Below are 18381 nucleotides of genomic sequence, written 5' to 3' on the forward strand. Positions count from 1 at the left end.
CCGGAGGATAGTGGAGTACCATCCACTGCTCGCACAGGCTCTGGTGTGATTTTTCTCACAAAATTAATTCCTAGACTTTTTGCAAATAGGATATCGCAAAAATTTCCAGTGGCTCCGGAGTCAATCATTATTGCTACCGTTGCTCGTTGATCTTTACCAAAATGAATTTGACAAGAGAGAATGAGATGTGGCGCAGAGAATTGCATTGTGTTAGACAAGGACTGCACAAGGGGAGTTGACTTAGATTCGGCGTCCACCAGAGCAACTCCGTCTACTGGTGGAGCTTCTCTTTTACCCATGTCGACATCTTCGGTTTTCGGGGACACTCCTTGACAAAATGGCCTGATCCGCCACAGTACATACATAATTTTCCAACTCTTCTCTTTTCACGTTCTTCCTTACTCAAAGGTCCTCGAACCGTTCCTATTTGCATCGGTTCTTCAGCGAGAACTTCTTCCTTAGGTTTAGGCCCTTCAGAGCGAATCCGATCAAATCTGGGAGGAAACGGTCTATTTTCTTTACGCCGCTCTGAACGTCTCTCAGATTGTCTCTGGTCAATTTGAAGAACCAAGTCAATCAATTCGGACACATCTGTGGGTCTTTTGGGAATCTGAGCTAAGCCGTCCTTAAGTTCTTCTCTCAGGCCTCTGTAGAATATCGCTGCTCTTTTTTCAGATGGCCACTTAGTCTCCACAATAAGTTTGTTGAACTGGGCTAAGTATGCCACTAACTCGCGATTCCCCTGTTTCAAATCTAGAAGCTCATTATCTGTAGTTTGAGAAATTGCTCTGCGATCAAATATTCGTAAAAATTCAGTCTTGAACTCTTCAGAGTTGTATAACTTGGGATCATTGGTAGACACCAGTGGCAAAGACCATGCCGCAGCATCCCCACTCAGGTACGACAGCATGAATGCCACTTTGGATTGATCTTCCTTAAATATGATAGGTTTGCACAAGAAATGCAACGAACACTGGGTGACAAATACCTGTGCCTTATTTGGATCTCCCATAAATCTTTCTGGTGGGGCAAGCGGGATAGTAGGGGACATGGCATGAACCACCTGAGTTGTAAGCTCAGAGGAAGATGGAGATGGATTAAAGGTTTGAGATCTCTGACCCCCAAAATCTGGTCTAGGACTAACTGTGAGTTCATTTAAACGTTGACGAAGGAAACTAGTCTCTAGATTTGATTTTCTAACTTCTTCCCTAGTCTCAATCAACTGCTTCTGCAAGCCTTCCAAAATGGACCCCAGGGCTTTTAAATCTAGTCCCTAAGCCATGACACCCAGGCGGAAGGCAACTGCTGGCACTTCAATCTGTCAGATTAGTACCTGTAATTTCCTGGTGTCCGCAGGGATGCCCGGCTGAAAGGATGAGAGCTCCCAACTCCCCCGCACCACTGTGCCAGATTACTCTTGCCCCAGTGACGCCGGGGAAAGGGGAAGTGGAAGAGACAAACAGAGAGACTGCCCACACTAGATTCTTCACCTCGATTGCTCTGCTGAGGGAAATGTTCTTCCTGCAAAATTTTAGCAAAACATTACTAAGTTCATGCACATGGCTAAAGAACAATACTACTAAAATATTCTTATCTCCCTTTTCATTTACCTGACTTAGTGTGGGGATTAGCCCTTCTCTAGTAAATCTCTAAATAGTACGCTTCTGCAAAGTTCTTGAGCATAAATGGAATACGTGGAGGAAGAGGATGGCTGAAGATAAAGGTGGTACACAAGAATATATATATATATTATTATTTACTTGTAGAATTCTCAGGACGCTGTACTCCACACAATATTCCAGGAAAACAATGTCTAAATGTTCTGTTCCAAAAGATGGCGCCTATTTCAGACAGCAGATGGCGCTCTAATTCAACAAGTCTCTGCTTAAACTACCTATAAGCAAATGCTCCTTGTTCATTGAAACGGAGGACTACTCAATTGCTCATTACTCCATGAGCGTAATAATTAACTCGACTGAAGTCCATGTAACAATCTCAGTCATAAACTGAAGAACTAATTTCTATCTTCGAACTTGAACTGAAATGTCTCTGGACTAAACTGCAGGTAAGGCTGAAGTAATTTGTATTTATAAGAAACTCAAGAAAGGAAAGGTCTCACCGACTATTAGGCGAGTGCAGCCTCTGGAACATGGAGCAGACGTGACAGGCTGACACTGCTGCGTGGCTCACCAGTAGAGAATACTGCCTCAGGAACTCAGGGGAACGGAAGCAGAACACGACGAAGGAAACGCCTGTTCAGAGGATTTCCAAGCCGGACAGAAAACAGCTGACGGCACCACGGAGGAGCCGACTTTGAAGCTCGGAATCGAAAATGCTAGTAATGCCAAATACCAAACGTGGTTTTAGTCCTCAGGCCTCACTAGTGCTGGAGAGCGCGAATTTGCTACCGCCTCTCGAGAATAAACGGTTGAAGTGCGACGTTATTAGAACGCTCGCGCTTCATATTCAGCTGTGATCGTTTTTACTGGAACAGCTAGAGCGCTAACCCCCTGGAGCAAAACGTGGCAACTGGGAAATACCTGACCAGCCTCCAGCGGTATTTTGAAACCAGAGCGCTCCAACTGATTAAGGGACCAGGACACTTTGCCACCCCAGGAACCTTACAGATTGGGGAAACTATGTGTGCCTGTCTACATGAAAAGACCTTCCTGACAACAAAATGGCAAAATGGCCGTGCACAACAATATGCAGCTGACTTTAGATGTTTAGAATGTTGGCATTGGGGGGCAATGTACAAATATAAATGATTGGCTATTACACATAGGCCTCCTGTGAATACAAATAGGCCCCTTGTTTATAGACATAATTGTGGTTCCACATATAGACTGGAGTATAAGTTGTGATATGTAAGGGCTAATTTTATTTAACTATCCTTATGAGATCTCATTGAAACATGTGTAGATAACAATTGTAAAATCAGGAGCTAATAGCCGTATTTTATTTGTGTACTAGGTGTGATACAATTCTGTGGAGAAAACATATAGAGACTGTCCTGAAGAAGGAAGCCATTATCAACTTAAGCTTCCGAAACGCGTCGACGCACTCTCATCAAGTCATATTCGGTGTTGTCAACAAATAACCTGGTTTAAAGGAATATTATTCCCCCATTGTTGTCAAACGAGGGCCCGAAATGACATAACTAAGACAGATAGCAGTGTCTTTTTTGAAAAACTTTCTCCATACCCACATTAGGTGGCTTTTATTTGTGTATTTCATGTTTTTAACTCACTATACATAGGAATTCATATGTTTTTTATTTAAATAAATTGTATATTTTTATAAATAGACTGTTTTTGTTCCTTTCTGGTGAGTGTTTTCCCAGCCAACAAAATGCAAGATGAATGAATGTTGTGGATTGAGTTGATCGCTTTGAGTCCTGGTTTAGGAGCAGGAAACAATACCTCCCATAGGGAAAACTTTATGCTTTACTTTACAGTATTTTTTATTAATACTTTTATTTATATTAATTATTTTAATGTTATTAAAGTATTTTAAGTATGTTTAAGTTAGATATATTTATTATTTCATTAATTTAAAATTACTTTTAACTATTTAAAATATTCGATATTTAGACTATCTATATTTTTGTAGGTCTATATTTTTGATTCGATATTTTTGTACTTACCTGTTTGAAGATAGGAAGTTGATATTTTGGCATTCTATATTTTTTACTCGATATTTTTATAGGTATATATTTTTGCCATCGATATTCTTTCAGTGATCCACAATCAGTCACTTGCAGATTGAGTCCAGTGGAAACCACTGAGGGTTAAAGTGATGTGGGTCCCAGGTCCAAGCCACAACAGTCAGTTGAATTTTAACTTGCTCATAGGGCCCTGGTGCATAGTTGTCCAGGCTGTTGTTGGTGCTAAAGTGGGAGTCATAGGGTGCTGGTTTAACCGTTTAGTCCTTGCTGGGGAGGAAACAGTTGCAAAAACTTGACAACGAGGCCACCGTGGTGCAACACGCGAATTGCTTACTCAAATCGATCAGGTACTTATAAAACATTATTTTGTCATTTGAGTAAATTAGTTTCAACTTATGCCTCCTTTGTTTTTTAGATAAACAGTCTACGCCTTGAAGAGAATCCCACAAGCCACCCTGGGAATCGAAACGCATCTGCATTACACAACACGGGGACTGCTGTATTTGATCATATATTTCCGCCCAGTGGAAATGCTTTTTGAATTGTCTCACTACTGGGTTTGATTGTTTTGTTCCCCGTGATATCAGCTACCTAACTCAGTTATACAATGTGGATGTTAAAGGATATCTAAGTAGCTGCTTTGTTTGTCAATTAAGACTGGTGACATAATGTTTGTATCATTTGTTGTTTTGGTATCACTTGTTCATGTATTTGTTTTACATCACACTACTTCACCACAAAGTTTGTATGTGTTTGTTTGATCTGTGGCATAAACAAGTAATATTTGTTCTAGACTGTAAGGTATCTAACTTCTCTGATCCCTGATTCAAATGTGGAGTAAAGTACATAGAAATGAGCAGCAAATAAATACCTCAAGCCAATATCAATTGAACTGTTGGTTCATAAACTGTTAAATTAATGTAGCAGCATTTGAAAGGTGCTGGCTAGGACACTTCTTGCTCTTAGAGTTCCCTCAAGGCACAGCATTCAATAAAGATAGTGGTAGCCGAACCGAGCACCAACAATCTTTGGCAGTGGCAAGCTCAGCTTTGGGTTACTTCCACGTCATGGAGTCCGGGAGAAAACGGTGGCTGCCTGAAACTTGCTGGAGGGCAGGACTACGTTTCCCAAAATGTACTAGACCATTTACTTTTGGGCATCCCTCAGTAGGCCCAATGGCCAGTGATTATTTGGATTCGGGATAGTGCTTTTACCTGCGGGCTGCAGGGAACTAGTACCTTTAGTTAAAGGAAGTTATGGAGTTGCCTTTGGTGCTCAAAGAGGTTCCTTGTGACTTTGGAGCTGGTCTCTGGTACACGACGAGTTGCTGTCATGCCATTGCCGGGTGGTTGCCAAAAGTGCAGGTTATCGCACCTTTGCTTTGTGCATCCTTAAGTCACAGACTCAGGTCTTGTCCTTTTTTGCAAGTTGTTCCAGATCTCAGGTTCTGGTGCCAGGGGTGCCCCTTAAATTGTAGATTTATGGGAGTTAGGGGTGTGGGTGCTAGTATCCAATAGGCTACAAGCCCCAGGGGCTAATCAGCTGTGTGCCACCTTTGCTACCCATAACTTTCTATTCTGCCACTTTTAAAAATGGTAGAACCCTTCTTTGGCTGTACAGATCAACTTATCCACCCTAGGAGTGTGGCTAGCGTTCTGGGGTTTGCTCTCCCCTGACTCCTTAATTTTCTCACCTGCCCTCGCTCAAATGTGCCAGGGGAGGGCTTTTTCCACCTCTAGGATGCAGCCAGGTTGCATATCAGAGGCGGTAAAAGCTTTGAAGTTAACCCCCTTGATATGCCACTTCATTAAACATCCTGTCAGGGAGGGAAGTGTCACCTACTTCCCAGGCAGGCATTTGTTTCTGACTCCGTGGAGTGTTCACACCTCCTGAGACCTAACTCACTAGCCATCCTGTCAGGGAGGGAGGTGTCACCTCCTTCCCAGGTAGGCCTTTGTGTGTGACTCCTTGGTGTGTTCACACCTTCTAGCAGGGGTTCAGAATCCTGTATTGGCTGCAACATCTGCAGGCTGCCAGCCAGGGTACAGGAAAGGCTGAGGCAACCAGGTGGGCAACCTCTAAGGTTCACCTGAGTGCATGCCATATTAAATCTGACTTTGGGGAAAAGTCAGATTTAATAAGACAAATTGTTTGATACCAAATATGACACTTTTCAGTGGGGCCAAAATGGAGCTGGCAAGCTCAGGGTGCCAGCCCATGTTATCCTATAGCCTGCTGAACACTTGTAGTAACCCTTAATGGAAAGAGGCTACTTTAGGGACATATAAGCCTGCATTTATATGGCCACCTCTTATATATAATACACCCTACCTCCTGGGCTTAGGAGGCATACATTAAGGGTGACTCACATATATTAAAAATAGTGCTCTGACCATGCCACTCATGGTGAGGGCAAGTCGAGTTTGAGCAATTTGCACTACTCATCCAGTCAGCAATGGCAGAACTGCTGTCATCTGTTTCCTTGGATCACTCAAAATGGCACAATTAGTGCTTCAAGTGCTGGTGACAACTTTAACTCCAAAGCCCTGGTTACCATTGATACCAGTTACCCAGGGCCTTATAAGGGAGTTAAAGGCCTTGCCAATTGGGGATACTAATTTACTTACCTAATTTTAGTGAGCGCTCACTGAGGCCTGGATAGCAGGCTCCAGTGCACTTTCAGAGCCATAACCATCCACAATGGTGAAAAAAGTATGGGGGTGACCATACAGTGACCATACATAAAGGGCACTTTCCTACAACCATAAATGTTGGATTCTTATTGATTCACTTCAATATACTTCATAGATCCACACATAACAACAACTATATACATATACTGTACCAAATGCTGAACTAATGTTGCCACGTTCTTTCACCTAACGTGGATATTTCCAACGAATGCCAATTACTGGAAGTAAATGGTGACAAGCTATTAGGAATGTGTGAATGTAACCTTATAAGTAGCACCTTGTATACATTTCTTGGGAATTACGATATTCCAAAAGTGTAATAAGATAAAAAGAAAAGTAGCAAAGTTTATATTATTGCTAATGAAGAGCAGATTGGGTATGCCATGGTTATCCAGCACAGTGCCCATCCAGATTAAAGGCTGGCTAGGGGACATCACTGAAGGGGCAATATCTGAAAAACTTCGTGTAAAGCATCTAGAACAGACACTGAGTTTAAAGATCTGGTAAACTGGAAAGACTTTGCTAAAGGCTTACCATATCCCCTAGATTTGAGACCTTCTGGAGGTATTTCGTTAATTGACACTTACTTAGATAATGTATTATCAGTGTTTAATTTGAGCCAGTGGTTTCCGATGCTCAACACCAGTGCTTAATTGTCAACACTGGTGCTTATGACAATCTGCCACAAGGTGGTGCTGTCTGGCTAACTTAGAGATGACCACAACAACAATCAATTATTAATTCAATATACATTTAAAGTTACTATTACCTGCAGCCCAAGCCATTCTTATAGCTTTGGGGGCCTGTATTAGTCTGAATTGCCACACTAGGAGTGTGATGGTTAGTAGTTGTGTTGTTGCTAACATTGGCAGCCCTTGCAGGGGCTATGTGTGTTGCAAGCTGCTGTGGCCTCCTGAAGGGCCCTGGCACTTTTAAATAAAAATGAATTAAGTACTGTTATTTATTCATAGGCTATCCTGTTTTAGGTTTAATCCCTAGAGTGACTGATAACACCCAATAACAGGGAAATAGCCCTCACCAGTAAAAACATAGAAACACTGAAAAAAGAACTGCACAACCACAAACTAAATGCCTTTCAAAGAAAAGAAAAGAAGAGTGAAAAGTCATTTTTATTTTTTCCTGGAGGGGACAATATATTGTAACTTTGTCATACAAGGTAACAGCAAGAAAGACTGGGCCAACATTATTCTGCTTGAGTTTTGTTGTTTAGGGATGTCTCTAAAATAGTGTTTCTTCTTCCTTTTCATTTTTCAATTGTGTAGTCTTTGGCCTAAAGATGCAGGATTTAGAAGCATGCTTTAGGTCTTACCTAATTATTTTATGAACTGTAGAGAATCAGGAAATATCAAAATCATATTTGATATTTTGGCTATGTTTAATTCTTTCACTAATAGGTAAAATGCCTGGTTTCATAAGAATCTTTCCCAATATGTACCATCACATTTACCCACAGACAGATAGTGGGTGAAACCCTTTGATAGATCAGCTCCCTTTTCTAGCGAGTCAGTATTGATAGTAGGTGACTTGCCAAACAGCCCAGGTTTTAAGCATTCAATGCAAGGTGTAGTGACAGGAATATGTGAAAAGAGTGTGGTCACCAAGCATCTAGCTGGATAGTGGTAAACATATGATACCAGACTTTTGGAAAACATGGAATGCAGTGTCACTTGGAATGCTGCTGTAAAAGGTTCCTACACGTCAAAAAAGATTGGCGTGATATTATTTGTATTTACAATGATTCTGTTACGTTTATGAAAAAGTTGTGTTATGACCTGTCTAAATCGATGCCTGAGCTGAAGTACTTCCCTATAAGAGATCCTTGCCACTTGCTAGATGGTATTCTGAATGCATCCATACAACCTTCAGGGTTAATGAAGAATGCTATTGACTTTGTAGTCCATTGTAGAGCACTGTTTTGTTATCCACAGGAACTAAAACACAAATATTTCTCATTTTGTGCTTTGTGCGGCATCAAAGAAAGAGTCATTCCAACTGTTTCATTTATATTATTCATGTGGCAACCTTTTACAGGCTTTTTGCTTAGTGATGATGCCAAAGGCAAGAAATGTGAGGATCTTCGACCGCATATTGATAGTGATGTGAAAAAAGTACACTTTACTGCATTCTTGAAAAGTATTGCTTCATCTTTTACCTCTTCAATAACTCTGAGGTTATACACTCCCAGTTCTATGCATTTGTTACAGAACCTGCCCCAAAGAATCACAATCTTCAGGTGTACCAATATTGGCATGGAAAGCTATGTAGGTGGCCATAGTTATCAAATTGTGTAGTGGCTGTTTTGGCATTGCTCATCTCAAGTGCCAATGTTGAGAGGGCCTTTTCACAGATAAAAGTTTACATGAGAAGGAAAGAGCGATCGCGCATGACCAAAGACTCTCTGAAGAATTATTGTATGGTGTTGTACATTATGTTTGATTTGTTGAAATGTATTTGGACATCATATACATTGTACTTACACTGTCTATATAACATGCACTATCAGTGTAGAAGGCAAGCAAAAATAAAAGCAAAACGTTCCATAACCACTTGATAAACACTGTTTCTGTTGTTTTTAATGGTGCAGAACAGTGTAATCACCGATAACCACTGTTTTTTAAGGTATTGAAATCACTGAAATCCCCTCGCCAGAAGTTACCAAAAATAGAAACGGAAAACAGGAAAGCCTATTTATTCACTATTCGGTGAAAAGTAGATAGTTGAGCAAGATGAATTTGGAAAAAGCCTGATAATAAAATACTATATTGCTTTGACTTTTGCTTTATAATGCCACAAATCATATTGTATTATGGTCTGAGAACAAGAAAGAGTTACATATATCACAGTGAAGGGTTGTCACTCTGTGTGATGGTCTTCTCTGCCAGACACAACACAAGATCAGCCATGCTGTTGGGTGGCTGTTCAGGAACGTTTCTGGGGGAGTTTCTGCTCGTGGTTTAGCTTCCATTTAGCAAACTAAGAATCAATAGTTATATAACTGGCTGGTTGTAACAGTTTTAGGCAGATTTACCACGACTCTACATCAGACTTAAGGACTAGGTTGAGGGCCCGATTCCGATGTCAGCAGGAAGGGCTCGGACCGTCGGTCAGAGCCCTCCTGCCCACATCGGAACGTGCAGTTCGGATTCCTTTCCAAACGAGCCCTTCTGATGGGCGCATTCGGAAAGTAATCCTACTCATTTTTACAGATGGATTAGGACCGGCTCGGAGAGCCCGTCAGCCATCCGAAAACGCTTCATAACTCACTAGGCCACCTCTTTCCGGCCGTGGGAGTACAATGGCAGTTTCCCACTGCCTTTTTGTGTCGTTCTTTCTGGCACGAAAATGTGGTGGGAAACTTTCTTTGGGGGCCCTCAGTAGGGCCCCTATGGGTGCGAGGCCGCCAAATGGTGGCTCCTGTTGATCCCTGCACCAGGTGGCAGGCACCTTGAGGTACCTGCCACAGGGTGCAGGGATGAACTGCACCTCTGCAGTTAACAATGCGTGCATGCATTCCGTTCAGAATGCATGCTTCCATTGTTAACAATAGGATTGAGACCGAACCCTTTTCGGTCGCATCCTACTTGCAGGTCTGTAACCCACAACAGGAGGTCGGTCGGTTACAGTCCCTGACCAATGTTGGACAGACTTCGGTCTGCCCGACATCGGAATTGGGCTCTTGGTGTAGGTGGATCAGACTGCCCCCTATTTAGAGCATACACTTTGCTGTTCTATTTTCTAGTTCTTGACCGCCACTTGATGCCTGGAGGTCATGAATGGACAAAAAAATGTAAAACTCATTGAGAAGTTTGGTTTTGAAAAACTAAAATGCTTGCTGAGTGGCTGCCTGAAGCACAGTGGCCTCTCAGCAAATTTGTTGTGCTTTCAGAGGCCCCACCCTGAAGGCAGCTTTTCTGCATGCATGGAGATCTCTGCAGGGTAATCGAAGATCTCTCCCTATAGTGGGCGGTAGTCCAGCCAGAGTAGTGGCCACACTGATAGACTGCGAACTGCCCGCTGTGGTCTAAATGAGGCTCAAAATCTTGAAGTTGTTGCAAATGGGACACATTAATAACACCTTCTCCCTTTCCTTCTCCACCGCATTTCCTTCAGCTAATTTACCCAGAGTTTCCTCATCTTCTGCTGGCCCAGTAACAACATTAATTAAACAGATAAAAAACATAATTACATAGGTATTAATGGACAATTTAAAGGATGAATACATTATATTTTCCATCACTGACCGTTTCGTCTAATTGGCACATCGTAATACCTTGCCATAGAGTAGTTTTGCAGAATCATAAAACTGCTTCATAAATAGACGTTGACTTACATCATTTAAGAGAGTTTCCAGGTTGCAGGTCTGGAGGTTTAGTGACTGTGTTGTATTTGCATTTGTAGCATTGAGATATGTCAGCATCATATCATAATTCTCTTGGGTTATATTTCCTTCTGGCAAGTCAAAGGCATTTGTCAACGTTAGTATATTTCTAGAAAAAAACACAATGATCATAAGAGATTATTGATTGTGTACTTATTTCCAAATTATGTGGCAATTTTAAGCAAACCTGTGCATTGATGATTCTGCTTCCAATTTACAAATGTCTGAACAGCGAGTTGGAAGTTATGTGCACAGATAAGCCCTCCGAGAGCACAGATGTCTAGATCCTGATTCAAAGAATAACGATCAGTGAACATTTGCACCCACAATTAGATATTACTACTATTAACAATCCACTAGTGAGGTAGATTGTCTTTTGTACCATGTTTAGTGGAGATGGGAGATGCGCTCACTGTTCAAGGTTAACAATAACGTTTAGTCTCAAATCAGGGACGGTAACTACGATAGAAGGATTAAAAAAGATGGAAGTGTAAGCTGAACGACTTATGGGTGAACTTGGGTGTGGCACATATAATATGTTGCTCAAGTGTATCTTGAAAAGATCCATTCTAATTTTGCAACTGAATGTAAAAGAGTCAGCTGTGATACATTGTTCAGTGGGCCTGGTATTCTAGTTAATGCAATAAGCTAATTATCAGTAGATTCATTCTTGAGGCAAAATCATGTCTGCAGCTGGTCATCCAGGTGACACCATACCACTATTTCCATGACGACTAGTCTAGGAAGATCCATTGACTTATCATTAACTTTCTTCTCACATCACAGAATTTAAACAACAAACCCTCCGAAGACAATGTGAACATACACTAAAACACAAACCAGCAACTGAGGCTTAACATTCACAAAACACAAAACACAGATCCTAAAAACACTTTGCATGTTTAACCCTCCCCATAGGGAGTTGCGCTAAATAATTTACTTATGAAGAATAACTTCGCTGTTGCCAACAATTTTTTGTCAGGTCTGGTAAGTCATAAACCGTCCCTTTTTCATAAAAGATAGAATACCAAGGGTTAAGGCACATTATAGCAGATTTATGGGTAGCACACTATGAAAAAGTATTTTCTTCAGATGTAGTTTGGGATTTTTTTTGATGGAGAGAATATTCAACTAAAGAACCCTGATGACAAGGCCAAAAAGCTAAGTGAGTATTGACATTTCCAAAGTTACAAATGCCATTAACACAAGTTTTGCCGGTAAACCTCCAGGACCTTGAGGTGTTCCAGTGGGCGTTTTTAACCATAATGTAACCTGGTGTGAGGCAATAATACTGATGATTTAAAAAAAAAAAGGTGATAGCAACTTGCCAAGTTGTTATCAACCAATTTCACTGATAGATTCAACCATGAAAATAGTAGGCCGCATCCTCTTATCCAGACTTAAGGTTTTGACAGAACAAACCAAGGTCTTAACTGATGTACAATTGGGTTTCGACTCGGCCTGGGTACAGTAGGCAGATGTTAAACTTGTCCCTGGTGGTGGGAAAATATGTCAAAGCCAGGAAAGGCTCATAAAACATGGCCTTTATGGACCTCTCCTATGCCTTTGACACTGTTGCCTGTAAAAAGCCATGGTCTTTGCAGGAGAAAATGGGAGTCAAAGTCACATTGGTAAACTCATTAAGATGTTTGTTCCAAGACACAACAGTAAAAGTACTGTATGCACAGGTGGGGAGTGTTCTTCCCCGATACCTTTAATAGAGGAGTCAGACAAGGTTGCATACTGGATCCATTTTTGTTTTTGTGCTTTATATAAATGATTTAGAAAAATACCTATCAAACAGAAGGAAAGACTTGCCACAGGCTGGTAAACACTCAGGGCCAGATTTACAAATTTCTCATGCAGCGCAGTGGCAGCAGCCGCAAATGCTGTGCTGCGTGAGAAGGAGAAAGCAGAAGAGTGCCAAATTTACTGAAATATGGCACTATCCTCCCCTCTCCCTAGTTCTGCCACTGAAATTAGCTTCTGTGTGCCATGGAGACACCTTTTTTAAAAAAAAACATTTTTATTGGCATTTATTTAATAGCGCACACAACACATTTTCAATGCAGGTGATACTGTCTTATAAGCAAGATCGCTTAATCGTGCTCTATGTTGACATTAGTGCATATAGTCCTAGGGTGTAAGGGCCCCCACTCAGTCTCTCGACTGGCAACAGATCCAAGAAGTCTGTGTCCAATTATCACTAATAAGCCGGCAGGATGGTCGCTGCGCCTTGCTGAGGTTGTGGGGTGTGTCTATTCCCCCCTTGCACGTTGTCATAGGGGTTATGGGATGTCAGCCGTGTTGTCGTAATTTGGCAGCACCTGAGTTAGCATTTAGCTCAGCTACACAAACTTTTAGCGTTAACTTGACCAAACGTGCGGGGGCCATTTTGTATTTATCGGCTTCCATTTTCTATGAACATGCGGCCTCGTGGTCAGCGTGCCCTTTCGTCCTTCCTCCATGCCAATGAACCATTACCCTGCCCAGCAACAGGCTATTTTTAGCACTGGTCAATCTCGCACATGAGTACACATGATCTTTGGATTAACGAGTGGTCACTTCTTAGGAATGTTCCCCAAACTGACCAGTGGCATCAAACTCCTCCCACATGTTGGCTGTGTTCCAAAAATGCCCTTATATGTACCTAAAACTGTTCAAATGTATACCGCCTACCTTTTTATTACTGTTAAACTTGTATAAAAGAGGTCGCACACCGATGTTCGGGGTGATACTTCTTGCATTACCGAAGGGTGCTGTAGGAATGTACCACCACCCCATGGGGTCCTAATAAACTTGTCTTTTGCATTTTCCAGTTTCCGTGCCAACTTCTATTTTATGGTGTTCGAGAGTTTTGCAGAGTATGTAGACCTGACGAAACCCAATACCACAATTGGCGACCACGAAGGGACTCATCGGCGGCTCGGATGCCCGAAGGAGAGGTCGCGACGAAGGATTGGAAACTCGCCATGGACGCGTACGCTGCCACTGAGTGACCCGAGTCTTGGCAGCCACGGTGTTTTTTCCTTTCCTTCTGATCTGACCTTCCAGGTGGCGCCGGTCCTCGACTGAGATCCTGATCGTTTGGATTGTCGTGTAGTGCCCGTTTGGCTGATTCGATTACGGAACTTGGCAGTTGGAATCTGGACGCTTTGAAAATATTTGGTAAGCTTGTGATTGGTAAGGTAGTCTACTGACACTTACTGTGGCTTTTTGAATTTGTTTGAGTTAGCTAACGTTTGGACCTATGATTTGAGTTATATGTGGAGTGCACCTCACATAGACAGGCATGTAGGGATATTTCTCTGATTTTGAATTTGTTTGAACGGCACACCGTGTGTAAAGCACATTTAAGTGCCATTTTATGTAAGATCGCGTTTTCGTGATATTTTGACATGCCTGTTCTAAGCACACTTCGAGGAATGTGCTGTTTTGGAAATGGTACCAATTATCGATTAAATGAATCACAGCCGGCTCCCCCAGAGGGAACTCCTAATCGCGAAATGTACATAAAATTTGGCCTTCCTCCCATTATGTATAGTACATTATGGCACAAATATACCAAAAATTATCGTGAATTGCAATGGCCACTATATTTTCAAAGATTGTAATGGTAAAACAACAGCAAGCTCAAATCCCACCGCTGCCACCAATGTGAGAAGTTGGCCTGGTATATGATGCTCACTAATTCTAGTGATCACCTTGTACCATGCCAAGCAACCCTTATGGTGCAGGTTGTAAAGTCAACCTTATAGACAAGCTATCCTAGGGGTAGCATGGACTAAGCAGTCTTAGGCTAAACTCTGTAAAGGCATGTGAAGCAAGCTGTTTTACCATATACAATCCCTTGAATACCAAATGAAAGGACACCACACAGATATATATTGAAAATATATATAGATTTATTTCTCAAAAGATACCCTATACTCTTTATGAGCACAGAAGCACAAGGGTTAAAACAAAACACAGTTTAAATACACAAAAGTTGCACGAATATGGATGAGCCCTAGGGGGCCACCTAAACCATATACTAAAATAGTGGTATAAGAACCACTATGAGGAAAGTGAAGAGGCCTAGGGCCTGGGGAATCGCTGGAGCTGTTCAGGACTAACAGTGATGAAGTCGGGAAAGGCCCGCAGGACTCAGGTGCAGTGCGGAAAGTGCACGCAATACCAATGAAGTGTCAATGGTGCGTAAAAAGTACAAAGTTAGTTAAAAAGGAACCTTCCGAGTGACCTAGAAGGATGAAACTTAAGACACAGGCCCTAGAGGTGTGTACCAGTGTGGGAACACCGGCGGAGCTGAGTTACCTCACCCACAGGAAGCGGGTGCACAGGGTCGAAGTAGTGTTGGGTTTCGTCACGCTGGTCGATGGTGCTTGGAGCTGAAGATGCTGCAGGCGACTCGAGGTGAAGAGTTCCGGTGGATCCAAGGGTGGATCTGAAGTCGTGAAGACCTGAAAGCAGAGGGGACAATGTTCAAAGTCACTAGCCAGTGACTACCGTGGAACCAGAGTGGAACCAGGCGACATCGGGTGCAAACAGGCGTCGAGGTGTAGCTTCTCTCTGCAGCCACGTGGACACAAGGGGTCGAAGACGTCCAGGAGTCGGTCACGAGCTGTCCAACGCAGGCTTCTGGCTGTTGGCGGTGTTGGCAACCGGATGGAAGCAAACAGGTCTTGGCTAATGCAAGCCACGCAGGAATCAAGAAAGGCTTGTCACTCAGACCAGCAAGGTCAGAGCGGGTGCTCCTTTTCACAGGAGCAAGGGCAAGTCTGGAGCAATCAGACCTGCAGTGAAAGTTGTAGATTTCATCGCCAAGATGGCCACTAGCCACGTGGCAAGTGGACGGGATGGCGCATCGAGTGGCACAGTGCAAAAGGGCCCCACGCAGATCGTGGAGATGCTGGGGGGCTGATCTTCGGTGCAAGGGCTGCTCGAGGTTGGGGCTTCTCAAACCCCAAAGCACAGTGTCGAGGGTGCCTCTGATGCTGCGCAGTCAGCTTTTCAGGGGTCTTCCAAGATGTCCGTTCCCACGTCTCTCGGTGCCTCCACGGGTCCCTTCTTTGCAGGGACTGTAGATCGAGCGGTGAGAAGGCTGGGAGTCTGGGTCTTGTTAGGCTCTGTGCTCGGGCTCCGGCGGGAGGTGGTGGCAAAGCAGACGTCGAGTTGCTGGTTGGTGCCTGTGTTCACAGGGTGGTCACTCCTTGGCCACAAGGGAGATTCTCTTCCGTCTTCTGAGCAGCAGAATGTCAAAGTCCAGTCTTCTTCTTTATTTCAAGTTGATTCAGGATGACCTGAAGTCTCAGGACACAGCTCCCACTCTTTTTCGAATCTGGGGGTCCGGATCACCTACTAGGTCACTCCTCTGGGTGAAACCAGGAAGGGGAGTGGTTACACCCCCTTTCCTTTGTCCAGTTTCGCGCCAGGACTGGGGCAGGAAAGCCCCAGCACCGGTTTGAACTGGCCTATGCACAGGGACACCTTGTGTGCCCCAGGCATGTCTGATTCTATTCAGCCCTGTCCTACCCAATACACAAAATCCTGTCTGGGGTGGTGCTAGCACCTCCCAAGGCAGGAAACCCTTTGTCCAAGCTGCCCTCGCTGGAAGGACTCCCAGCAGCAGGAGGTCAGACTTGTGTCTGTGGTGGCAGCATCCATTTTGAGATGCTAAGGCTCTGTTTAACTTTAACCGGGGTTCAGGCTAGGTACATGTCGTGTCCCTCTAGAAGGGTGGAATGCTACCCCCGTCGCCAGAACTGGCGAGGGGGTAGTATTCCAATTCGTATGACACCTTACTCGACATGTTTTGATAAAGCCAAACCTAAGATAGCATTTAACCGCGAGGATTATAATGCACTTAAGAGTATATGGTATGGCAGTATCATGAAACAGCTAAAGGACATGGTTCCGAAAGCTGCAGATAGGCTCAGCTCATGCCAGAGCACCATCTCACATATTTCCAAGCCATTAAGTGATACGATGCACCTGGAATCATCCCACCTGGCACTTGACATGTTATACTTACTTGTTTTATAATTAACTGTGGCAATACCTATGCTAATTGAACCGTGTTGTCACCGTAAATATTGGCTCATATTGGTTGATCTTTCCCCGGATTACTGACATCCAAATTCGATCATTACCCCTGTGTGGTTTCACTGAATGTCTCCGTTAATTTAGCACTCACCCATAGTACGATCGTCATCTTACCAGAATTTCCCTCTATAATCCATTCACGCGGTTTCTTAGCAACCGCCAAACAGTGAGTTAGTCTTTTGTTTAGCTCTATACTAGTGCGGGTCACCACGTGACTCCGCTACCATGGTAACATAATGAATCAGGAACCGAGCCTCGCCATTGCGAACTCGAGCGGATTCCATGCCAGATTCATTCGGCCTCCGGTAAGCTTGACATGCGGCACGTCTGGGCTCACATGTTCATTTTTTCAACGTTAGAGGTAGCGCCCCTCACGATTATTCTCTCTTTACTCATTGCACAGATCTGTTTGACGATCTATCCAGAAATCGAACATTGCTTTCAGCCTGACGGGGTAAGTTCCTCAGTGCTCTCCGCCGCTATGTCGCAATAATTGTAAGGTGTGTCCGTCCGGCCATATAGCAACATGTCGGACCCTTTATATTCTTCCACAGGAACATCAGACCGGATGTCCTTTACCTTCTCAACCCCTAAATCGTTTTTAGTAAGGTAACGACATATATTCCACTGTATACTACTTCGGAATTGTCATACCAATTAAACACCACCTGGTGACGGATCACTAGCTTTCCACGCTCTCTCTTTTTTTAATTATATCCCACCAATCACGGTGATGTGATATGTGATAAATGGCACCCCATAATCAGGGGGTCACAATGCGTGACGGATCACTAGCTTTCCACGCTCTCTTTTTTGAATTATATCTCACCAATCACGGTGATGTGATATGCGATAAATGGCACCCCATAATTAGGGGGTCACAATGCGTTCTATAATTGTGCATGCTTTCCCTTCCTACGTAATTTGGGCCGTGTGCTTTCCTAAATCTAGTTAACGTAATTGATTTCCTTTAGCTTTAATTCGCACAATAATACCAGCATTTATATATTAAATAGGTGGTCTGCCCCTACTCCCCTGTCCTGAAGAAGACCCCGCTGCAAGGATACAATAATACCTGCATATCTGAGAGGGTCGAAACGTCGACAACTATCTGTTTTTAAACGTCAACTCCACGGCCCAACTGTTCATATACTGTACTGTGTGGAGTATGATATGTCTTGATTCGAAATTTAAGTTCTCTTGTTTTTTGTCTTGTACATAATGTGCAACCATTATAACTATTTGGTTTGAAGTACTGATTATTCTGTCACCTGCAACCCTTCCTTATCACAGTATCCTCACATTATCACGCACTCCCCCTCCCCTCCGGGGCATTGCTCCACCTTTTCATTTAAATACTTGATTATTGTCGTTATTTCATACGCATCCCCATTGTGATTAAAACAATGTGGTTTGATTCAATGTCTACGTGATTCTTTTCTTTATTAAGTTACATTTTGTGTTCTCTATCCCTTTGGGACCCCTTCCTCATAATACCTAACCAACCCAGGTCCCAGGGA

General features: G+C 43.1%; 1 protein-coding gene across 4 annotated transcripts in view; it reads right to left on the reverse strand.

Moving 5' to 3' along the window:
* LOC144828987 (sodium-dependent neutral amino acid transporter B(0)AT1-like) overlaps window positions 1–18381 on the reverse strand; it is a 1274746-nt gene that overhangs the window by 498567 nt on the left and 757798 nt on the right. For all 4 annotated transcript variants that reach the window (XM_078687667.1, XM_078687664.1, XM_078687665.1 and 1 more), the window contains one exon: window positions 10712–10868. In XM_078687667.1, the coding sequence (XP_078543793.1) occupies window positions 10712–10868 (157 nt within the window). The remainder of the gene's footprint in view (window positions 1–10711; window positions 10869–18381) is intronic.

Source organism: Lissotriton helveticus, chromosome 4_1 (assembly GCF_964261635.1).
Source record: "Lissotriton helveticus chromosome 4_1, aLisHel1.1, whole genome shotgun sequence".
NCBI classification, from domain to species: domain Eukaryota; kingdom Metazoa; phylum Chordata; class Amphibia; order Caudata; family Salamandridae; genus Lissotriton; species Lissotriton helveticus.